This window comes from Hyla sarda, chromosome 7 (genome assembly GCF_029499605.1).
Source record: "Hyla sarda isolate aHylSar1 chromosome 7, aHylSar1.hap1, whole genome shotgun sequence".
Taxonomy (NCBI): domain Eukaryota; kingdom Metazoa; phylum Chordata; class Amphibia; order Anura; family Hylidae; genus Hyla; species Hyla sarda.
The window spans coordinates 226204576-226230476 of NC_079195.1; the positions used below are offsets into that span (position 1 = coordinate 226204576).

At 41.9% G+C, this 25901-nt stretch overlaps 1 protein-coding gene across 3 annotated transcripts in view; it reads right to left on the reverse strand.

Moving 5' to 3' along the window:
• Window positions 1-25901, reverse strand: part of NFIA (nuclear factor I A) — a 581540-nt gene that overhangs the window by 380426 nt on the left and 175213 nt on the right. The window contains exon 1 of one of the 3 annotated variants that reach the window (XM_056532922.1): window positions 13501-13615. The exons of the other annotated variants lie outside the window; for them this stretch is intronic. Coding sequence (XP_056388897.1) covers window positions 13501-13503 — 3 coding nt within the window. The 5' untranslated portion in view covers window positions 13504-13615. Of the gene's footprint in view, window positions 1-13500; window positions 13616-25901 lie in introns of those variants that run through there. 3 annotated transcript variants of the gene reach the window in all.

Below are 25901 nucleotides of genomic sequence, written 5' to 3' on the forward strand. Positions count from 1 at the left end.
ATCCCTCCCCCCCCCCCCCCCACTGCAGCTGCCGTGCTCAGCCAATCACTGTGTTGTCCGCCTTGATAATTGATTGGCTGAGCAGTTCTTTCGGGGACGACGCGTCACCAGGAAGCAGCTGTGGGGGAATCAGGGTAGGTGAGTATCACTTCTTATTTAAGATAAAATTTCACAATCCTCCCATTTGTCAAGGGCATCTGCAGGGACGACGCATCACCAGGAAGCAGTAGCGATGAGTGGGGACTGGGAGCAGGAGTGCGGCAACTGAGGAGGGATCAGTGGAGGTGAGTATCACTTCTTATTTAAGATAAAATTTCACAATCCTCCCATTTGTCAAGGGCATCTGCAGGGACGACGCATCACCAGGAAGCAGTAGCGATGAGTGGGGACTGGGAGCAGGAGTGCGGCAACTGGGGAGGGATCAGGGTAGGTGAGTATCACTTCTTATTTAAGGTAAAATTTCACACTCCTCACATCTACCAGGGCACCTGTGGGGATGACGCGTCACCAGAAAGCAGAAGCAACGAGTGGGGACTGAGAGCAGTGATGCAGCAGCTGCGGGGTGATCAGGGTAGCAAAGTATCACTTCTTATTTGTCAAGGGCATCTGTAGGGATGACACATCACCATGAAGCAACAGTGATAAGTGGGGACTGGGAGCAGCAAAGCGGCAACTGCGGGGGGATCAGGGCAGGTGAGTATCACTGCTTATTTAAGATAAAATTCCACACTCCTCACCTTTACCAGGGCACCTGCGGGGATGACGCGTCACCAGGAAGCAACAGTGATGAGTGGGGACTGTGAGCAGGAATGCGGCAACAGCGGGGGGGATCAGGGTAGGTAAGTATCACTTCTTATTTCAATATAAAATGTCACTTCTGGCAAGGGCACTTCATAAAGTGTCAGAAAAAATGTATCTTGTGCCGATAAAGCAGGTGGGAACTTTCAAAAGTTCCCCGGCGCCATGTCGTTTACCCTCCTCTATGGATTTCAGGCTATGCAATGATGGACGGCTGATTTATAGCTATAAGTGGAAGAATGTGAAGATCACAGCCCGGCTCCTAATTACAGAACAGGGGGAGGGGGGGGGGGCACCCCCTCCCCCTCTATACAGCCATAACTCGCTAATGTATGGAGCTCTGACACCGGCCTGAAGATCCCATTTACCCGGCACCTTCAGACAACAATGATAGATGAGACCACAGAGGGCGACGGGCAGAATACGGATAGTAACGTATCGATCGGAAATGTATATAAAGCGCAGAATAATATTACACGGAGGAGAGATACACAGGACACGTGTGCATTATATGTCCATACCACCCCTTCAGTCTACCAAGTGCATGTGAACATGGGCACTAGACCAGTGGTCTCCAAACTGTGGACCTCCAGATGTTGCAAAACTACAACTCTCAGCCAGACAGCAGTACAGTATATATGTGTGTAATGTGTATGTACAGTATATATGTGTGTGATGTGTATGTACAATATATATGTGTAAGATGTGTATGTACAGTATATATGTGTGTAATGTGTATGTACAGTATATATGTGTATGTACAGTATATATGTGTGTAATGTGTATGTACAGTATATATGTGTATGTACAGTATATATGTGTGTAATGTGTATGTACAGTATATATGTGTATGTACAGTATATATGTGTGTAATGTGTATGTACAGTATATATGTGTGTAATGTGTATGTACAGTATATATGTGTATGATGTGTATGTACAGTATATATGTGTATGATGTGTATGTACAGTATATATGTGTGTAATGTGTATGTACAGTATATATGTGTGTAATGTGTATGTACAGTATATATGTGTGTAATGTGTATGTACAGTATATATGTGTGTAATGTGTATGTACAGTATATATGTGTGTGATGTGTATGTACAGTATATATATGTGTGTGATGTGTATGTACAGTATATATGTGTGTAATGTGTATGTACAGTATATATGTGTGTAATGTGTATGTACAGTATATATGTGTGTAATGTGTATGTACAGTATATATGTGTATGTACAGTATATATGTGTATGTACAGTATATATGTGTATGTACAGTATATATGTGTGTAATGTGTATGTACAGTATATATGTGTGTGATGTGTATGTACAGTATATATGTGTGTAATGTGTATGTACAGTATATATGTGTGTAATGTGTATGTACAGTATATATGTGTGTAATGTGTATGTACAGTATATATGTGTGTGATGTGTATGTACAGTATATATGTGTGTAATGTGTATGTACAGTATATATGTGTGTAATGTGTATGTACAGTATATATGTGTATGTACAGTATATATGTGTGTAATGTGTATGTACAGTATATATGTGTGTAATGTGTATGTACAGTATATATGTGTGTAATGTGTATGTACAGTATATATGTGTGTAATGTGTATGTACAGTATATATGTGTGTAATGTGTATGTACAGTATATATGTGTGTAATGTGTATGTACAGTATATATGTGTGTAATGTGTATGTACAGTATATATGTGTGTAATGTGTATGTACAGTATATATGTGTGTAATGTGTATGTACAGTATATATGTGTGTAATGTGTATGTACAGTATATATGTGCAATGTGCGTAACTATATGTGTATGTAACGTGTACTAGTATGCATACCTACAGTATATGTGTGCAATGTGTGTAACTATTAGGGATCGACCGATTATCGGTTTGGCCGATATTATCGGCCGATAATCACGATTTTGGGCATTATCGGTATGGCAATTACCTGTTCCCGGGGCCCGAGGTCCACGCTACTTCTGGCTCCTGCTGCATCCTGCGTTACGCTGTGCGCAATGACAAGTGACGTGACGTGCGCGACGTGACGTCACCATCAGTGCGCACAGCGACAGCTCAGGAGGACTCCACCGGAGCCAGATGTAGAGTGGACCCCGGGCCCCGGGAACAGGTAATTATAAAAGCAGGGATGGGGGAGGCAATGGGGCGGTGCGGTGGGGGGTGCGACGCGGTGCGGTGGGTCGGGGGGGCGGACGCGGTGCGGCGGGTCGGGGAGAGAAGCGGGTGGTGGCGGCGGCGGCCTATGGCACTGCAAATGCCACTGCAGTGCATTGATTTAAAGCACCCACCCGATTATCGTATCGGCCCTAAAAAACGATATCGGTCGATCCCTAGTAACTATGTATGTAATGTGTGCAATGTGTATTTATATATATATATATATATATATATATATATATATATATACAGTCATGGTCGTAAATGTTGTCACCCCTGATATTTTTCTAGAAAATGAAGTATTTCTCACAGGAAAGGATTGCAGTAACACATGTTTTGCTATACACATGTTTATTCCCTTTGTGTGTATTGGAACTAAACCAAAAAAGGAGGAAAAAAAGCAAATTGGACATAATGTCACCAAACTCCCAAAATGGGCTGGACACAATTATTGGCACCTTAACTTAATATTTGGTTGCACACCCTTTGGAAAAAATAAGTGAAATCAGTGTCTTCCTATAACCATCAATAAGCTTCTTACACCTCTCAGCCGGGATGTTGGACCACTCTTCCTATAACCATCAATAAGCTTCTTACACCTCTCAGCCGGAATGTTGGACCACTCTTCCTATAACCATCAATAAGCTTCTTACACCTCTCAGTCGGGATGTTGGACCACTCTTCCTTTACAAACTGCTCCAGGTCTCTTATTGGACGGCGCCTTTTCCCAACAGTAATTATAAGATCTCTCCCCAGGTGATCAATGGGATTTAGATCTGAACTCATTGCTGACACTTCAGAACTCTCCAGCGCTTTGTTGTCATCCATTTCTGGGGCTTTGTGACGTATGTTTGGGGTCATTGTCCTGCTGGAAGACCCAAGATCTCGGACACAAACCCAGCTTTCTGACACTGGGCTGTACAGTGTGACCCAAAATCCATTGGTAATCCTCAGATTTCATGATGTCTTGTACACATTCAAGGCCCCCAGTGCCAGAGGCAGCAAAACAACCCAAAACATCACTGACCTCCCCCATATGTCACTGTAGGTTCTGTGTTCTTTTCTTTGTAGGCCTCATTCCGGTTTCGGTAAACAGTAGAATGATTTGCTTTACCAAAAAGATCTATCCTGGTCTCATCTGTCCACAAGACGTTTTCCCAGAAGGATTTTGGTTACTCAAGTTCATTTTGGCAAAATGTAGTCTTGCTTTTTTCTGTCTCTCTGTCAGCAGTGGGGTCCTCCGGGGTCTCCTCCATAGTGGGGTCCTCCTAGGTCTCCTCCATAGTGGGGTCCTCCTGGGTCTCCTCCATAGTGGGGTTCTCCTGGGTCTCCTCCATAGTGGGATCCTCCTGGGTCTCCTCCATAGTGGGGTCCTCCTGGGTCTCCTCCACAGTGGGGTCCTCCTGGGTCTCCTCCATAGCGGGGTCCTCCTGAGTCTCCTCCATAGTGGGGTCCTCCTGGATCTCCTCCATAGTGGGGTCCTCCTGGGTCTCCTCCATAGGGGGTCCTCCTGGGTCTCCTCCATAGTGGGGTCCTCCTCGGTCTCCTCCATAGTGGGGTCCTCCTGGGTCTCCTCCATAGTGGGGTCCTCCTGGGTCTCCTCCATAGTGGGGTCCTCCTGGGTCTCCTCCATAGTGGGGTCCTCCTTGGTCTCCTCCATAGTGGGGTCCTCCTGGGTCTCCTCCATAGCGGGGTCCTCCTGGGTCTCCTCTATAGTGGGGTCCTCCTGGGTCTTCTCTATAGTGGGGTCCTCCTGGGTCTCCTCCATAGTGGGGTCCTCCTGGGTCTCCTCTATAGTGGGGTCCTCCTGGGTCTCCTCCATAGCGTTTCATTTCATTTAAATGTGGACGGATAGTTCGCGCTGACACTGATGCTCCCTGAGCCTGCAGGACAGCTTGAATATCTTTGGAACTTGTTTGGGGCTGCTTATTCACCATCCGGACTATCCTGCGTTGACACCTTTTTATGCATTTTTCTCTTCCGTCCACGCCCAGGGAGATTAGCTACAGTACCATGGGGTGTAAACTTCTTGATAATGTTGCGCACTGTGGACAAAGACAAATCTAGATCTCTGGAGATGGACTTGTAACCTTGAGATTGTTGATATTTTTCCACAATTTTGGTTCCCAAGTCCTCAGACAGTTCTCGTCTCCTCTTTCTGTTGTCCATGCTTAGTGTGGCACACACAGACACACAATGCAAAGACTAAGTGAACTTCTCTCCTTTTTATCTGCTTTCAGGTGTGATTTTTATATTGCCCACACCTGTTACTTGCCCCAGGTGAGTATAAAGGAACATCACATGCTGGAAACAATCTTATTTTTCCACAATTTTGAAAGGTGCCAATAATTGTGTCCAGCCCATTTTTGGAGTTTGGTGACATTATGTCCAATTTGCTTTTTTTCCTCCTTTTTGGGTTTAGTTCCAATACACACAAAGGGAATAAACATGTGTATAGCAAAACATGTGTTACTGCAATCCTTTCCTGTGAGGAATACTTCATTTTCTAGAAAAATTTCAGGGGTGCCAAAATTTACGGCCATAACTGTATATATATATATATATGTGTGTGTGCAATGTGTATCTGTGTATAATGTGTATCTGTGTATAATGTGTATCTGTGTATAATGTGTACCTGTGTATAATGTGTATCTGTGTATAATGTGTACCTGTGTATAATGTGTATCTGTGTATAATGTGTACCTGTGTATAATGTGTATCTGTGTATAATGTGTATCTGTGTATAATGTGTATCTGTGTATAATGTGTATCTGTGTATAATGTGTATCTGTGTATAATGTGTATCTGTGTATAATGTGTATCTGTGTATAATGTGTATCTGTGTATAATGTGTATCTGTGTATAATGTGTATCTGTGTATAATGTGTACCTGTGTATAATGTGTATCTGTGTATAATGTGTATCTGTGTATAATGTGTACCTGTGTATAATGTGTACCTGTGTATAATGTGTATCTGTGTATAATGTGTATCTGTGTATAATGTGTATCTGTGTATAATGTGTATCTGTGTATAATGTGTATCTGTGTATAATGTGTACCTGTGTATAATGTGTACCTGTGTATAATGTGTACCTGTGTATAATGTGTACCTGTGTATAATGTGTACCTGTGTATAATGTGTATCTGTGTATAATGTGTATCTGTGTATAATGTGTACCTGTGTATAATGTGTATCTGTGTATAATGTGTACCTGTGTATAATGTGTATCTGTGTATAATGTGTACCTGTGTATAATGTGTATCTGTGTATAATGTGTATCTGTGTATAATGTGTATCTGTGTATAATGTGTACCTGTGTATAATGTGTACCTGTGTATAATGTGTATCTGTGTATAATGTGTATCTGTGTATAATGTGTATAATGTGTACCTGTGTATAATGTGTACCTGTGTATAATGTGTATCTGTGTATAATGTGTATCTGTGTATAATGTGTATCTGTGTATAATGTGTATCTGTGTATAATGTGTATAATGTGTACCTGTGTATAATGTGTATCTGTGTATAATGTGTATCTGTGTATAATGTGTATCTGTGTATAATGTGTATCTGTGTATAATGTGTATCTGTGTATAATGTGTACCTGTGTATAATGTGTACCTGTGTATAATGTGTACCTGTGTATAATGTGTATCTGTGTATAATGTGTACCTGTGTATAATGTGTACCTGTGTATAATGTGTATCTGTGTATAATGTGTATCTGTGTATAATGTGTATAATGTGTACCTGTGTATAATGTGTACCTGTGTATAATGTGTATCTGTGTATAATGTGTATCTGTGTATAATGTGTATAATGTGTACCTGTGTATAATGTGTATCTGTGTATAATGTGTATCTGTGTATAATGTGTATCTGTGTATAATGTGTACCTGTGTATAATGTGTACCTGTGTATAATGTGTATCTGTGTATAATGTGTATCTGTGTATAATGTGTATCTGTGTATAATGTGTACCTGTGTATAATGTGTACCTGTGTATAATGTGTACCTGTGTATAATGTGTATCTGTGTATAATGTGTATAATGTGTATCTGTGTATAATGTGTACCTGTGTATAATGTGTATCTGTGTATAATGTGTATCTGTGTATAATGTGTATCTGTGTATAATGTGTATCTGTGTATAATGTGTACCTGTGTATAATGTGTATCTGTGTATAATGTGTATCTGTGTATAATGTGTATCTGTGTATAATGTGTATCTGTGTATAATGTGTATCTGTGTATAATGTGTACCTGTGTATAATGTGTACCTGTGTATAATGTGTATCTGTGTATAATGTGTATAATGTGTATCTGTGTATAATGTGTACCTGTGTATAATGTGTACCTGTGTATAATGTGTATCTGTGTATAATGTGTACCTGTGTATAATGTGTATCTGTGTATAATGTGTACCTGTGTATAATGTGTACCTGTGTATAATGTGTATCTGTGTATAATGTGTACCTGTGTATAATGTGTACCTGTGTATAATGTGTATCTGTGTATAATGTGTACCTGTGTATAATGTGTACCTGTGTATAATGTGTACCTGTGTATAATGTGTATCTGTGTATAATGTGTATAATGTGTACCTGTGTATAATGTGTACCTGTGTATAATGTGTATCTGTGTATAATGTGTATAATGTGTATCTGTGTATAATGTGTATAATGTGTATAATGTGTACCTGTGTATAATGTGTACCTGTGTATAATGTGTACCTGTGTATAATGTGTACCTGTGTATAATGTGTATAATGTGTACCTGTGTATAATGTGTATCTGTGTATAATGTGTACCTGTGTATAATGTGTACCTGTGTATAATGTGTACCTGTGTATAATGTGTACCTGTGTATAATGTGTACCTGTGTATAATGTGTATCTGTGTATAATGTGTACCTGTGTATAATGTGTACCTGTGTATAATGTGTACCTGTGTATAATGTGTATAATGTGTACCTGTGTATAATGTGTACCTGTGTATAATGTGTATAATGTGTACCTGTGTATAATGTGTACCTGTGTATAATGTGTACCTGTGTATAATGTGTATAATGTGTACCTGTGTATAATGTGTACCTGTGTATAATGTGTATAATGTGTACCTGTGTATAATGTGTACCTGTGTATAATGTGTATAATGTGTACCTGTGTATAATGTGTACCTGTGTATAATGTGTATAATGTGTACCTGTGTATAATGTGTATCTGTGTATAATGTGTACCTGTGTATAATGTGTACCTGTGTATAATGTGTATCTGTGTATAATGTGCATCTGTGTATAATGTGTATCTGTGTATAATGTCTACCTGTGTATAATGTGTACCTGTGTATAATGTGTACCTGTGTATAATGTGTATAATGTGTACCTGTGTATAATGTGTACCTGTGTATAATGTGTATAATGTGTACCTGTGTATAATGTGTACCTGTGTATAATGTGTACCTGTGTATAATGTGTATAATGTGTACCTGTGTATAATGTGTACCTGTGTATAATGTGTATCTGTGTATAATGTGTATAATGTGTATCTGTGTATAATGTGTATAATGTGTATAATGTGTACCTGTGTATAATGTGTACCTGTGTATAATGTGTACCTGTGTATAATGTGTACCTGTGTATAATGTGTATAATGTGTACCTGTGTATAATGTGTACCTGTGTATAATGTGTATCTGTGTATAATGTGTACCTGTGTATAATGTGTACCTGTGTATAATGTGTATCTGTGTATAATGTGTACCTGTGTATAATGTGTACCTGTGTATAATGTGTATCTGTGTATAATGTGTACCTGTGTATAATGTGTACCTGTGTATAATGTGTACCTGTGTATAATGTGTATAATGTGTACCTGTGTATAATGTGTACCTGTGTATAATGTGTATAATGTGTACCTGTGTATAATGTGTACCTGTGTATAATGTGTACCTGTGTATAATGTGTATAATGTGTACCTGTGTATAATGTGTACCTGTGTATAATGTGTATAATGTGTACCTGTGTATAATGTGTACCTGTGTATAATGTGTATAATGTGTACCTGTGTATAATGTGTACCTGTGTATAATGTGTATAATGTGTACCTGTGTATAATGTGTATCTGTGTATAATGTGTACCTGTGTATAATGTGTACCTGTGTATAATGTGTACCTGTGTATAATGTGTACCTGTGTATAATGTGTACCTGTGTATAATGTGTACCTGTGTATAATGTGTATCTGTGTATAATGTGCATCTGTGTATAATGTGTATCTGTGTATAATGTCTACCTGTGTATAATGTGTACCTGTGTATAATGTGTACCTGTGTATAATGTGTATAATGTGTACCTGTGTATAATGTGTACCTGTGTATAATGTGTATAATGTGTACCTGTGTATAATGTGTACCTGTGTATAATGTGTACCTGTGTATAATGTGTACCTGTGTATAATGTGTACCTGTGTATAATGTGTATAATGTGTACCTGTGTATAATGTGTACCTGTGTATAATGTGTATAATGTGTACCTGTGTATAATGTGTACCTGTGTATAATGTGTATAATGTGTACCTGTGTATAATGTGTATCTGTGTATAATGTGTACCTGTGTATAATGTGTACCTGTGTATAATGTGTATCTGTGTATAATGTGCATCTGTGTATAATGTGTATCTGTGTATAATGTCTACCTGTGTATAATGTGTACCTGTGTATAATGTGTATCTGTGTATAATGTGTACCTGTGTATAATGTGTACCTGTGTATAATGTGTACCTGTGTATAATGTGTATCTGTGTATAATGTGTACCTGTGTATAATGTGTACCTGTGTATAATGTGTATCTGTGTATAATGTCTACCTGTGTATAATGTGTACCTGTGTATAATGTGTACCTGTGTATAATGTGTACCTGTGTATAATGTGTACCTGTGTATAATGTGTATCTGTGTATAATGTGTACCTGTGTATAATGTGTATCTGTGTATAATGTGTATCTGTGTATAATGTCTACCTGTGTATAATGTCTACCTGTGTATAATGTGTACCTGTGTATAATGTGTATCTGTGTATAATGTGTATCTGTGTATAATGTGTACCTGTGTATAATGTGTACCTGTGTATAATGTGTACCTGTGTATAATGTGTACCTGTGTATAATGTGTACCTGTGTATAATGTAAGCATTTGTGTGTAAAGTGGGTAACTACAGAGAAACCTTTCCAAAAGACGACCCCCTTATCAACACCAGATTTTGACAAATACTCCGCCCACCATACATTATGCATAGTGGTTGTTTCCTTGGAGGAGACCACATTTCAATGCAATTTTGGGAGGTCTTCTTAAAGAGGTTTTACTGTATATGAATGCAATGTGTATGTACAGTATTATACAGTGTGTGTATAATGTATATTTAAGTGCATAATATCTGTATCTGTGTCTAATGTGTGTAAGGCCGGGTTCACACCACGTTTTTGCAATACAGTTCCCGTATACATTTTTATCAATGTGAAAACCGTACAGAACCGTATTGAAAACCGTATGCAAAAAGATGCATCAGGTTGTGTCCGTTTTGCATCCTGTACGGTTTTGTCAGTTTTTTTTCCCCCCGTACCCAATACTGTAGTCTACCACGGTTTTTGGTCCATGTGAAAAACTGTATTGAAATGTATACTTTTTTTTTTTTTTGGGAACCGTACAGAACTGTATGTGCGTACAGTACGGTTCCATCCGGTTTGCACCATACAATTTTTGACTTTGCTCAGTTTTTTTTTCTTGGAATTTCAATCAAACAAGTGAAACTTTATTCATAATGGAGTGAAAAGCTAAAAACGGATACTTTTTTTCTTAAAAAAAAAAACGGATGCAACCGGACATCATTTTTCAAACTGTATACGGATTAAAATGTGTTCATATGTTTTGATACAGTTTTTAGTCCGGTTTTGAGGAATCTGTTTTATATTAAAAACCTGATACGGGAACCGCACTGCAAAAACGTGGTGTGAACGCAGAGTAATATGTGTAATGTGAATCTGTGTGGATACTATGTAAGTAGTTTATTTGTGTGTAATGTGGCTTTTATCTATGTGTGTAGTATTTGGGTAATTTATATGTACGGTATATGGCCCCGATTTATCAAACTGTGTGAGAGAAAAAATAGAGAGATTTTCCCACAGCGACCAATCACAGTTCAGCTTTCACTTTACCTCAGCTCGTTAGCTGAGCTGTGATTGGTCGCTGTGGGAAAATCTCTCTATTTTTTTCTCTCACACAGTTTGATAAATCTGGGCCTATGTGTGCAAACTGTGTGCGTATAATTTGTACGTGTAAATATATATGTGTAAGGGTACATACACACGCACGGATTTTCGGCGCATTTAACGCTGCAGATCCGCTGGTGAAGGCCCCGCTCTATGCTGGCTATACATGTGCCTGCTAGTAATGACAATACGCCGCTGCCAGCAGGCACACTGCCATGTGCGAGTCGCAGTATACTCGCACATCGCGGGAGCGCTCTGCCTAGCTCAGAGCATGGAGAGCGGCCGCGATGTGCGAGTACGCCGCGCACATCACTGCACTATCACAGCGTATTGCCGCTACCAGCAGGCACATGTAAAGCCAGCATAGAGCGGGGCCTTCACCAGCGGATCCGCAGCTAAATACGCTGCGAAAATCTGCGCATGTGAACGTACCCTAAGGCTGGGTTCACGCCACGTTTTTGCAGTACAGTTCCCGTATCAGGTTTTTGATAAAAAAACGTATTCCTCAAAACCGGACTAAACTGTATCAAAACGTGTGCACAAATTTTAATCCGTATACGGTTTGAAAAAGAAAAAAAGTATACTTTTATAACTTTTCACTCCTTTATGAATAAAGTTTCACTTGTTTGATTGAAATTCCAAGAAAAACACTGTGCAAAGTCAAAAACTGTATGGAACCGTACACGCATAAGGTTCTGTATGGTTCCCATTGACTGCAATGTTTAAAAAAAAAAAAAAAAAAAACGTATACGTTTCAATACGGTTTTTCACCCGGACCAAAAACCTTGGTAGGCTACGATTTTGGGTAATGGAAAAAAAAAAACTGGCAAAACCGTACAAGATGCAAAACGGATACAACCGGATGCATCTTTTGGCGTATGGTTTTCAATGGAGAGTCAGTGCGTACGGTTTTCAATACGGTTCTGTACGGTTTTCACACAGAACATGTATACGGGAACGGTATTGCAAAAAACGTGGTGTGAACCCTAATACGTAGGTAATGTATATGTCTGTGTGTGTGTGTGTGTACTGTGTATTCCTATATGTAATATGTGTGTGTGATGTGAATATTTATGTGTAATATATTAGTATTGTGTAACTAGTTTTACATGTGTATGTGTCTACATTTGTGTAAATTGCGCATTTACACGTGTGTAATCTAGTTGTATCATATAGCGGTACTACGTATAGTGGTACGTGTGTTCCATTATATGTATAGAAGTTGTAGTTGTGCGTTCACACCCGAGGGGGGCATCACGCACGAAAACATGTAAATATAACATGTAAATATACGCCATGCTCCAGCTTTTTCTATACCAGTGTTTCCCCCAACCAGGGTGCCTCCAGCTGTTGCAAAACTACAACGCCCAGCATGCCCGGACAGCCGAAGGCTGTCCGGGCATGCTGGGCGTTGTAGTTTTGCAACAGCTGGAGGCACCCTGGTTGGGGCAACACTATTCTATACAACGAGACCGTACTCCAGGAGAGAAGGGGTTACTGCCCAGATACAATGTCGCCCTGGCCGCACACAACCCACACATCCACATTCTCAGTTTTCCACATTAACACCAAACTTTAGGCAAAGTCTCTGCCCCCCCCCCCCCCCCCCCTGCAGAGCACAAGACCCCAGCGCACCCCCCCATCCTGAAGGAGACCCAGAAATGGCCCCAGAGCCCCCTCCACCCTCAGGATCCCCCTCCGCTCATTGGGCAGCCCTGGCATCCATCATCCCTCCCTGCTCCCTGATTGGCTGTGCTGCTGTCTAGACACTTCCTTTGTGTCAGGGGGAGGGGGGGCCTCATTCTACATTCTACACTTCTCTCCCTTATTTATTTTTTTTTACTTTTTTTTTTCCCCTCTCTGGTAAAATGTGCAGAGCTCAGCAATTCTGGGGACTACAAGGAGGAAACCCACCCATCTGCTGCTGGTGCAGGAGGCTGCAGACATTGCTGCTATTCTTCTGCAAGCAGAACATTTACTACTGACCCCCACCCCAAAGTGCTGACCCCCCCCTGGTCACCCGACTCCCCCCTCACATAGAGAACACATAAGACAGTCGCTACAGCAGGGTTTTTCCAACTAGGGTGCCTCAAGCTGTTGCAAAACTACAACTCCCAGCATGCCCGGACAGCCTTCGGCTGTCCGGGCATGCTGGGAGTTGTAGTTTTGCAACAGCTGGAGGCACCCTGGTTGGGAAAGCCTGCACTACAGCAATGAATAGAGAAACTTAGCGCAGCCACGTACCATGTCACCTATAGGGGCACATACAGGACGGGGGCAACTTTATCTGCAGCAGGGCAGCTTCATGAGGGCAATGGGGGGGGGGGGGGCAGATGCCCCCGGAGGAGAGGGGTCAGTCCATGCCTGTTCCGGGGGGATCCGGGGAGCTCGGACACTTTGCACAAGTTGGGATCTCTCCGCCGGTGTTCTCCTTGTTTATTTCCGCAGTTGTTACAATTTGCATAGTCTCCCGGCTCAGCCAATAGGAGGAGAGGACGGACGGCTCCGGCCGGGACACCGATCTACAGCCCCCGGTACTAGGCCCTGGCCGGGAGGAGGGAAACAACAGTTATGTGACCGGGGCCACAGCCAGGGGGCGCTACCGCACACACAACACGTGTCCTGCCTGCTGGGACCTGCAGTCCTCTAGGTGCAAGAGATCGTAGTGTTCACATCCCAATGGAGAAAGAGCGAGAGATTATCTATCTATCTCATATCTATCTATCTATCTCATATCTATCTCATATCTATCTTATATCTATCTATCTATCTCATATCTATATATCTCATATCTATCTATCTTATATCTATCTATCTATCTTATATCTATCTCATATCTATCTATCTCATATCTATCTATCTCATATCTATCTCATATCTATCTATCTATCTATCTATCTCATATCTATCTATCTCATATCTATCTATCTATCTCATATCTATCTATCTCATATCTATCTATCTATCTATCTCATATCTATCTATCTATCTCATATCTATCTATCTATCTCATATCTATCTATCTCATATCTATCTATCTTATATCTATCTATCTCATATCTATCTATCGCATATCTATCTATCTCATATCTATCTATCTATCTCATATCTAACTATCTCATATCTATCTATCTCATATCTATCTCATATCTATCTATCTATCTTATATCTATCTATCTATCTTATATCTATCTCATATCTATCTATCTCATATCTATCTATCTCATATCTATCTCATATCTATCTATCTATCTATCTCATATCTATCTATCTATCTCATATCTATCTATCTATCTCATATCTATCTATCTCATATCTATCTATCTATCTCATATCTATCTATCTATCTATCTATCTCATATCTATCTATCTATCTCATATCTATCTATCTATCTCATATCTATCTATCTTATATCTATCTATCTCATATCTATCTATCTCATATCTATCTATCTATCTCATATCTATCTATCTATCTATCTATCTCATATCTATCTATCTATCTCATATCTATCTATCTATCTCATATCTATCTATCTTATATCTATCTATCTCATATCTATCTATCGCATATCTATCTATCTCATATCTATCTATCTCATATCTATCTATCTCATATCTATCTATCTCATATCTATCTATCTATCTCATATCTATCTATTTATCTAATATCTATCTATCTATCTCATATCTATCTATCTATCTCATATCTATCTATCTATCTCATATTTATCTCATATCTATCTATATCATATCTATCTATCTCATATCTATATATCTATTTATTTATCTCATATCTATCTATTTCTCTCATATCTATCTATATCATATCTATCTATCTATCTCATATCTATCTATCTATTCATCTCATATCTATCTATCTCATATCTATCTATTTATCTCATATCTATCTATATCATATCTATCTATCTCATATCTATCTATCTATTCATATCTATCTATCTATCTCATATCTATCTATTTATCTCATATCTATCTCATATCTATCTCTTATCTATCTATCTATTTATCTATCTAGCTCATATCTATCTATCTCTCATATCTATCTGTCTATCTATCTATCTCATATCTATTTATTTATCTATCTCATATCTATCTATCTCATATCTATCTATCTATCTCATATCTATCTATTTATCTAATATCTATCTATCTCATATCTATCTATCTATCTATCTATCTATCTCATATCTATCTATCTATCTCATATCTATCTATCTATGTCATATCTATCTATATCATATCTATCTATATCATATCTATCTATCTATCTCATATCTATCTATCTATTTATTTATCTCATATCTATCTATCTCATATCTATCTATCTCATATCTATCTATCTATTCATCTCATATCTATCTATCTATCTCATATCTATCTATTTATCTCATATCTATCTCATATCTATCTCTTATCTATCTATCTATCTCATATCTATCTATTTATCTATCTAGCTCATATCTATCTATCTCTCATATCTATCTATCTATCTCATATCTATTTATTTATCTATCTCATATCTATCTATCTCATATCTCTCTATCTGTCTCATATCTATCTATCTATCTATCTCATATCTATCTATCTGTCTCATATCTATCTATCTCATATCTATCTATCTATCTCATATCTATCTATTTATCTATCTAGCTCATATCTATCTATCTCTCATATCTATCTATCTATCTCATATCTATTTATTTATCTATCTCATATCTATCTATCTCATATCTCTCTATCTGTCTCATATCTATCTATCTATCTCATATCTATCTATCTATCTCATATCTATCTATCTATCTCATATCTATCTATCTATCTCCTATCTATCTATCTATCTCATATCTATCTATCTCATATCTATCTATCTCCTATCTATCTCATATCTATCTATCTATCTATCTATCTATCTATCTATCTATCTATCTATCTCATATCTATCCATCCAGTTTTAGTCAAAAAATTATAGTGGAAAATGTTGCACTTTTTTATCTTTTGGACTTAGTTTTGGTTTTGACTTACATATTGATCATTATTTAAATTAGAATGATCTGACATTAAGCGGGGCTCCCAGTACTGTCATGGTGATAACTCTCTAAAGGGTTTCTATATCATATCTATAGGGTCTTTACCATATCTGTAGTAGGGTCTCTATATCAGATCTGTAGGGTCTCTATATCAGATATGTAGGGTCTCTATATCAGATATGTAGGGTCTCTATATCAGATCTATAGGGTCTCTATATCAGATCTGTAGGGTCTCTATATCAGATCTGTAGGGTCTCTATATCATATCTGTAGGGTCTCTATATCAGATCTGTAGGGTCTCTATATCAGATCTATAGGGTCTCTATATCAGATATGTAGGGTCTCTATATCAGATATGTAGGGTCTCTATATCAGATCTATAGGGTCTCTATATCAGATATGTAGGGTCTCTATATCAGATCTGTAGGGTCTCTATATCAGATATGTAGGGTCTCTATATTAGATCTATAGGGTCTCTATATCAGATATGTAGGGTCTCTATATCAGATATGTAGGGTCTCTATATCAGATCTGTAGGGTCTCTATATTAGATCTATAGGGTCTCTATATCAGATATGTAGGGTCTCTATATCAGATATGTAGGGTCTCTATATCATATCTATAGGGTCTCTATATCAGATCTGTAGGGTCTCTATATCAGATCTGTAGGGTCTCTATATTAGATCTATAGGGTCTCTATATCAGATATGTAGGGTATCTATATTAGATCTATAGGGTCTCTATATAAGATCTATAGGGTCTCTATATCAGATATGTAGGGTCTCTATATCAGATCTGTAGGGTCTCTATATCAGATATGTAGGGTCTCTATATCAGATCTGTAGGGTCTCTATATCAGATCTGTAGGGTCTCTATATCAGATATGTAGGGTCTCTATATCAGATCTGTAGGGTCTCTATATCATATCTGTAGGGTCTGTATATCAGATCTATTAGATCTATAGGGTCTGTATTTCAGATCTATAGGGTCTCTATATAAGATCTACGGGGTCTCTATTTCAGCTCTTTAGGGTCTCTATATCAGATCTATTAGATCTATAGGGTCTGTATATCAGATCTGTAGGGTCTCTATATCAGATATGTAGGGTCTCTATATCAGATATGTAGGGTCTCTATATCAGATCTATAGGGTCTCTATATCAGATCTGTAGGGTCTCTATATCAGATCTGTAGGGTCTCTATATCATATCTGTAGGGTCTCTATATCAGATCTGTAGGGTCTCTATATCAGATCTATAGGGTCTCTATATCAGATATGTAGGGTCTCTATATCAGATATGTAGGGTCTCTATATCAGATCTATAGGGTCTCTATATCAGATATGTAGGGTCTCTATATCAGATCTGTAGGGTCTCTATATCAGATATGTAGGGTCTCTATATTAGATCTATAGGGTCTCTATATCAGATATGTAGGGTCTCTATATCAGATATGTAGGGTCTCTATATCAGATCTGTAGGGTCTCTATATTAGATCTATAGGGTCTCTATATCAGATATGTAGGGTCTCTATATCAGATATGTAGGGTCTCTATATCATATCTATAGGGTCTCTATATCAGATCTGTAGGGTCTCTATATCAGATCTGTAGGGTCTCTATATTAGATCTATAGGGTCTCTATATCAGATATGTAGGGTATCTATATTAGATCTATAGGGTCTCTATATAAGATCTATAGGGTCTCTATATCAGATATGTAGGGTCTCTATATCAGATCTGTAGGGTCTCTATATCAGATATGTAGGGTCTCTATATCAGATCTGTAGGGTCTCTATATCAGATCTGTAGGGTCTCTATATCAGATATGTAGGGTCTCTATATCAGATCTGTAGGGTCTCTATATCATATCTGTAGGGTCTGTATATCAGATCTATTAGATCTATAGGGTCTGTATTTCAGATCTATAGGGTCTCTATATAAGATCTACGGGGTCTCTATTTCAGCTCTTTAGGGTCTCTATATCAGATCTATTAGATCTATAGGGTCTGTATATCAGATCTATAGGGTCTCTATATAAGATCTACGGGGTCTCTATATCAGATCTCTAGGGTCTCTATATCAGATCTGTAGGGTCACTATATCAGATCTGTAGGGTCTCTACATCATATCTGTAGGGTCTCTGTCATATCTGTGGGGTCTCTATATCATATCTGTAGGGTCTCTATATCAGATCTGTAGGGTCTCTATATCAGATCTGCAGAGTCTCTATATCAGATCTGTAGGGTCTCTTTATCATATCTATAGGGTCTCTATATCAGATCTGTAGGGTCTCTATATCAGATCTGTAGGGTCTCTATATCAGATCTGTAGGGTCTCTATATCAGATATGTAGGGTCTCTATATCATATCTGTAGGGTCTCTATATCATATCTGTAGGGTCTCTATATCAGATATGTAGGGTCTCTATATCAGATATGTAGGGTCTCTATATCAGATATGTAGAGTCTCTATATCAGATCTGTAGGGTCTCTATATCATATCTGTAGGGTCTCTATATCAGATCTGTAGGGTCTCTATATCAGATCTGTAGGGTCTCTATATCATATCTGTAGGGTCTCTATATCATATCTGTAGGGTCTCTATATCAGATCTGTAGGGTCTCTATATCAGATATGTAGGGTCTCTATATCATATCTGTAGGGTCTCTATATCAGATCTGTAGGGTCTCTATATCAGATCTGTAGGGTCTCTATATCAGATATGTAGGGTCTCTATATCAGATCTGTAGGGTCTCTATATCAGATCTGTAGGGTCTCTATATCAGATATGTAGGGTCTCTATATCAGATCTGTAGGGTCTCTATATCAGATCTGTAGGGTCTCTATATCAGATCTGTAGGGTCTCTATATCAGATATGTAGAGTCTCTATATCATATCTGTAGGGTCTCTATATCATATCTGTAGGGTCTCTATATCAGATCTGTAGGGTCTCTATATCATATCTGTAGGGTCTCTATATCAGATCTGTAGGGTCTCTATATCAGATCTGTAGGGTCTCTATATCAGATCTGTAGGGTCTCTATATCAGATCTGTAGGGTCTCTATATCAGATCTGTAGGGTCTCTATATCAGATCTGTAGGGTCTCTATATCAGATCTGTAGGGTCTCTATATCAGATATGTAGGGTCTCTATAATACTGGGGCACCTTCGAGGATGTCATATAATGTGTAATAATAGAAAGAATAAAGTGCTCAGCTCACACCCACTAAGGAATCGCAGTAGAAGGACTCCGGCTGTATTGAAGTAACTGGAGCTCGGACTTGTTCGGGACGCCTCCCGTATGCAGAAACCAGAAGGAAAAGGGGGGTCCAGCTCAAACCACTTGCAGTTAAAGCGAACCCGTCAGATACAACAAAAAAAATTTTTTTTATATATCACTCAGTACCTAATCCTGACCATGTACGTGTAATTTTTATGTGTCTAGCACCTTTATTTATTTTTTTATTACACTTTTAATTTAGCTCACTAGTCTGAATTCCTCTCAAAGGTAAGGGGCGTGGGAAGGGGCGTGGCCTCACTGTGCAGGTCTCCGCCCCCTCCCTCAGTATGCTGTCTGCTCACATCTCCCCTAGCATTAGCAAAACTACAACTCCCAGCATGTCCTCACTGACAGTAGCGGGACACAAGATGACAGTGAGAGGATTTTCCCTACACTCACAGCTGTCAATCAAGGAAGTGTGTCCATGACATAGGTGATGACTCATGGACACAGCAGGACTGGTATGTGTCCAGGCAGGCAGGGGGGGAGCAGTTGTTTGACTGGGTTTTTCTATATTGTCACGATGCCGGCTGGCAGGTAGTGGACCCTCTGTGCCAGAGAGGGATTGGCGTGGACCGTGCTAGTGGACCGGTTCTAAGCCACTACTGGTTTTCACCAGAGCCCGCCGCAAAGCGGGATGGTCTTGCTGCGGCGGTAGTGACCAGGTCGTATCCACTAGCAACGGCTCACCTCTCTGGCTGCTGAAGATAGGCGCGGTACAAGGGAGTAGGCAGAAGCAAGGTCGGACGTAGCAGAAGGTCGGGGCAGGCAGCAAGGATCGTAGTCAGGGGCAACGGCAGAAGGTCTGGAAACACTGGCAAGGGACACACAGGGAACGCTTTCACTGGCACTAAGGCAACAAGATCCGGCAAGGGAGTGCAAGGGAAGTGAGGTAATATAGGGAGTGCACAGGTGATAACTCTAATTGGAACCACTGCGCCAATCAGCGGCGCAGTGGCCCTTTAAATCGCAGAGACCCGGCGCGCGCGCGCCCTAGGGAGCGGGGCCGCGCGCGCCGGGACAGAACAGACGGGGAGCGAGTCAGGTAGGAGAGCCGGGGTGCGCATCGCGAGCGGGCGCTACCCGCATCGCGAATCGCATCCCGGCTAGCAGCAGGATCGCAGCGCCCCGGGTCAGAGGACGTGACCGGGGCGCTGCAGCGGAGGAGGTGAAGCGAGCGCTCCGGGGAGGAGCGGGAACCCGGAGCGCTCGGCGTAACAGTACCCCCCCCCTTGGGTCTCCCCCTCTTCTTGGAGCCTGAGAACCTGAGGAGCAGACTTTTGTCAAGGATGTTGTCCTCAGGTTCCCAGGATCTCTCTTCAGGACCACAACCCTCCCAGTCTACTAAAAAAAAATTTTTTCCTCTGACCTTTTTGGCAGCCAAAATCTCCTTGACCGAGAAGACGTCCGAGGAGCCGAAAACAGGAGTGGGAGGAACAGATTTGGGAGAAAAACGGTTGAGGATGAGTGGTTTGAGAAGAGAGACGTGAAAGGCATTAGGGATACGAAGAGAAGGAGGAAGAAGAAGTTTATAAGAGACAGGATTAATTTGACACAGAATTTTGAAAGGACCAAGATAGCGTGGTCCCAACTTGTAGCTAGGGACACGGAAGCGGACATATTTAGCGGAGAGCCATACCTTGTCTCCAGGGGAAAAAACGGGGGGAGCTCTTCTTTTCTTATCCGCGAACCTCTTCATGCGTGAAGAAGCCTGTAAGAGAGAATTTTGGGTCTCTCTCCATATAATGGAAAGGTCACGAGAAATTTCATCCACAGCGGGCAGACCAGAGGGCAAGGGGGTAGGGAGGGGGGGAAGAGGGTGACGGCCGTACACCACGAAAAATGGGGATTTGGAGGAAGATTCAGAGACCCTGAAGTTATACGAGAATTCGGCCCATGGAAGGAGATCTGCCCAGTCATCCTGGCGGGAGGAAACAAAATGTCGCAAATAATCACCCAGGATCTGGTTAATTCTTTCTACTTGTCCATTGGACTGGGGATGATATGCAGAGGAAAAATTTAATTTAATCTTGAGTTGTTTACAGAGAGCTCTCCAGAATTTAGACACGAATTGGACCCCTCTATCCGAGACAATCTGCGTAGGCAACCCGTGAAGACGAAAAATGTGTACAAAAAATTGTTTAGCCAACTGAGGCGCAGAAGGAAGACCAGGAAGAGGAATGAAATGTGCCATTTTGGAGAATCGATCAACGACCACCCAAATAACGGTGTTGCCACGGGAAGGGGGTAAATCAGTAATAAAATCCATACCAATCAGAGACCAAGGCTGTTCGGGGACAGGCAGAGGATGAAGAAAACCAGCGGGCTTCTGGCGAGGAGTCTTATCCCGGGCACAGATAGTGCAGGCTCGCACAAAGTCCCCAACATCCGTCTCCAGAGTTGGCCACCAATAGAAGCGGGAGATGAGTTGCACAGATTTCTTGATGCCCGCATGACCTGCGAGATGGGAGGAGTGACCCCATTTGAGGATTCCGAGGCGTTGGCGTGGAGAAACAAAGGTCTTTCCTGGAGGAGTCTGTCTGATGGAGGCAGGAGAAGTGGAGATCAGGCAGTCAGGTGGAATGATGTGTTGCGGAGGGAGATCAACTTCTGAGGCATCCGAGGAACGAGAGAGAGCATCGGCTCTAATGTTCTTATCGGCAGGACGAAAGTGAATCTCAAAATTAAATCGGGCAAAGAACAGAGACCACCGGGCCTGGCGAGGATTCAGCCGTTGGGCCGACTGGAGGTAGGAGAGGTTCTTGTGGTCGGTGTAGATAATAACAGGAAATCTTGATCCCTCCAGCAGATGCCTCCATTCCTCAAGTGCTAATTTAATGGCTAGAAGTTCTCGATCCCCGATGGAGTAGTTCCTCTCCGCTGGAGAGAAGGTCCTAGAGAAAAAACCACAAGTGACAGCATGCCCGGAAGGTTTTTTTTGTAGAAGAACAGCTCCAGCTCCTACTGAGGAGGCATCAACCTCCAATAGGAAGGGTTTGGAAGGGTCAGGTCTGGAGAGCACGGGAGCCGAAGAAAAGGCAGACTTGAGTTGTTTAAAGGAGTCTTCTGCTTGAGGAGGCCAGGACTTGGGATCAGCATTTTTCTTGGTTAAAGCCACGATAGGAGCCACAATGGTAGAAAAATGTGGAATAAATTGCCTGTAATAATTGGCGAACCCCAAAAAGCGTTGGATAGCACGGAGTCCGGAGGGGCGTGGCCAATTTAAGACGGCAGAGAGTTTGTCTGGATCCATCTGTAGTCCCTGGCCAGAGACCAAATATCCTAGAAAAGGAAGAGATTGGCATTCAAACAGACATTTCTCAATTTTGGCATAGAGTTGGTTGTCACGAAGTCTCTGAAGAACCATACGGACATGCCGGCGGTGTTCCTCTAGATTGGCAGAAAAAATTAGGATATCGTCCAGATATACCACAACACAGGAGTATAATAGATCACGAAAAATTTCATTGACAAAGTCTTGGAAGACGGCAGGGGCATTGCACAGTCCAAAGGGCATGACCAGATACTCAAAGTGTCCATCTCTGGTGTTAAATGCCGTTTTCCACTCGTCCCCCTCTCTGATGCGGATGAGGTTATAGGCGCCTCTTAAGTCCAATTTAGTGAAGATGTGGGCACCTTGGAGGCGATCAAAGAGTTCAGAGATGAGGGGTAAGGGGTAGCGGTTCTTAACCGTGATTTTATTAAGACCGCGGTAGTCAATGCAAGGACGTAGGGAGCCATCTTTTTTGGAGACAAAGAAAAATCCGGCTCCGGCAGGAGAGGAGGATTTACGGATAAAGCCCCTTTTTAGATTCTCCTGGACGTATTCGGACATGGCAAGAGTCTCTGGGGCAGAGAGAGGATAAATTCTGCCCCGGGGTGGAGTAGTACCCGGGAGGAGGTCGATAGGGCAATCATAAGGCCTGTGAGGAGGTAGAGTCTCAGCTTGTTTTTTGCAGAAAACATCCGCGAAGTCCATATAGGCCTTGGGGAGACCGGTTACTGGAGGAACCACAGAGTTACGGCAAGGGTTACTGGGAAGCGGTTTTAGACAGTTCTTGGAACAAGAGGACCCCCAACTCATGATCTCCCCAGTGGACCAATCCAGGGTTGGGGAATGAAGTTGAAGCCAGGGAAGTCCAAGGAGAATCTCCGAGGTGCAATTGGGGAGGACCAAAAGTTCAATCCTCTCATGATGAGATCCGATGCTCATAAGAAGGGGCTCCGTGCGGAAACGTATGGTACAGTCCAATCTTTCATTATTTACACAATTGATGTAGAGGGGTCTGGCGAGACTGGTCACTGGGATGTTGAACCTGTTGACGAGAGAGGCCAAAATAAAATTTCCTGCAGAACCAGAGTCCAAGAAGGCCACTGTAGAGAAGGAGAAGGCAGAAGCAGACATCCGCACAGGCACAGTAAGACGTGGAGAAGCAGAGTAGACATCAAGGACTGTCTCACCTTTGTGCGGAGTCAGCGTACGTCTTTCCAGGCGGGGAGGACGGATAGGACAATCCCTCAGGAAGTGTTCGGTACTAGCGCAGTACAGGCAGAGGTTCTCCATACGGCGTCGTGTCCTCTCTTGAGGTGTCAGGCGAGACCGGTCGACCTGCATAGCCTCCACGGCGGGAGGCACAGGAACAGATTGCAGGGGACCAGAGGAGAGAGGAGCCGAGGAGACGAAACGCCTCGTGCGAACAGAGTCCATATCTTGGCGGAGTTCCTGACGCCTTTCAGAAAAACGCATGTCAATGCGAGTGGCTAGGTGAATAAGTTCATGTAGATTAGCAGGAATTTCTCGTGCGGCCAGAACATCTTTAATGTTGCTGGATAGGCCTTTTTTGAAGGTCGCGCAGAGGGCCTCATTATTCCAGGACAATTCTGAAGCAAGTGTACGGAATTGTACGGCATACTCGCCAACGGAAGAATTACCCTGGACCAGGTTCAACAGGGCAGTCTCAGCAGAAGAGGCTCGGGCAGGTTCCTCAAAGACACTTCGGATTTCCGAGAAGAAGGAGTGTACTGAGGCAGTGACGGGGTCATTGCGGTCCCAGAGCGGTGTGGCCCATGACAGGGCTTTTCCGGACAGAAGACTGACTACGAAAGCCACCTTAGACCTTTCAGTGGGAAACAGGTCCGACATCATCTCCAGATGCAGGGAACATTGGGAAAGGAAGCCACGGCAAAACTTAGAGTCCCCATCAAACTTATCCGGCAAGGATAAGCGTATCCCAGGAGCGGCCACTCGCTGCGGAGGAGGTGCAGGAGCTGGCGGAGGAGATGACTGCTGAAGCTGTGGTAGCAACTGTTGTAGCATAACGGTCAGTTGAGACAGCTGTTGGCCTTGTTGCGCAATCTGTTGTGACTGCTGGGCGACCACCGTGGTGAGGTCAGCGACAACTGGCAGAGGAACTTCAGCGGGATCCATGGCCGGATCTACTGTCACGATGCCGGCTGGCAGGTAGTGGACCCTCTGTGCCAGAGAGGGATTGGCGTGGACCGTGCTAGTGGACCGGTTCTAAGCCACTACTGGTTTTCACCAGAGCCCGCCGCAAAGCGGGATGGTCTTGCTGCGGCGGTAGTGACCAGGTCGTATCCACTAGCAACGGCTCACCTCTCTGGCTGCTGAAGATAGGCGCGGTACAAGGGAGTAGGCAGAAGCAAGGTCGGACGTAGCAGAAGGTCGGGGCAGGCAGCAAGGATCGTAGTCAGGGGCAACGGCAGAAGGTCTGGAAACACTGGCAAGGGACACACAGGGAACGCTTTCACTGGCACTAAGGCAACAAGATCCGGCAAGGGAGTGCAAGGGAAGTGAGGTAATATAGGGAGTGCACAGGTGATAACTCTAATTGGAACCACTGCGCCAATCAGCGGCGCAGTGGCCCTTTAAATCGCAGAGACCCGGCGCGCGCGCGCCCTAGGGAGCGGGGCCGCGCGCGCCGGGACAGAACAGACGGGGAGCGAGTCAGGTAGGAGAGCCGGGGTGCGCATCGCGAGCGGGCGCTACCCGCATCGCGAATCGCATCCCGGCTAGCAGCAGGATCGCAGCGCCCCGGGTCAGAGGACGTGACCGGGGCGCTGCAGCGGAGGAGGTGAAGCGAGCGCTCCGGGGAGGAGCGGGAACCCGGAGCGCTCGGCGTAACATATATGAAATACTAAAAATTTTCTAATGAAAGCAATTACAAAACCTATTGGTTATAAATGCTTCACAACATATCAAAGGTTTTTGTATCTGACAGCGCCCATTTAAAACGTAGCTTTTACTCATATTAAAAACATCGATGAACAAAAAGACACCAAGTGCATTAAAATA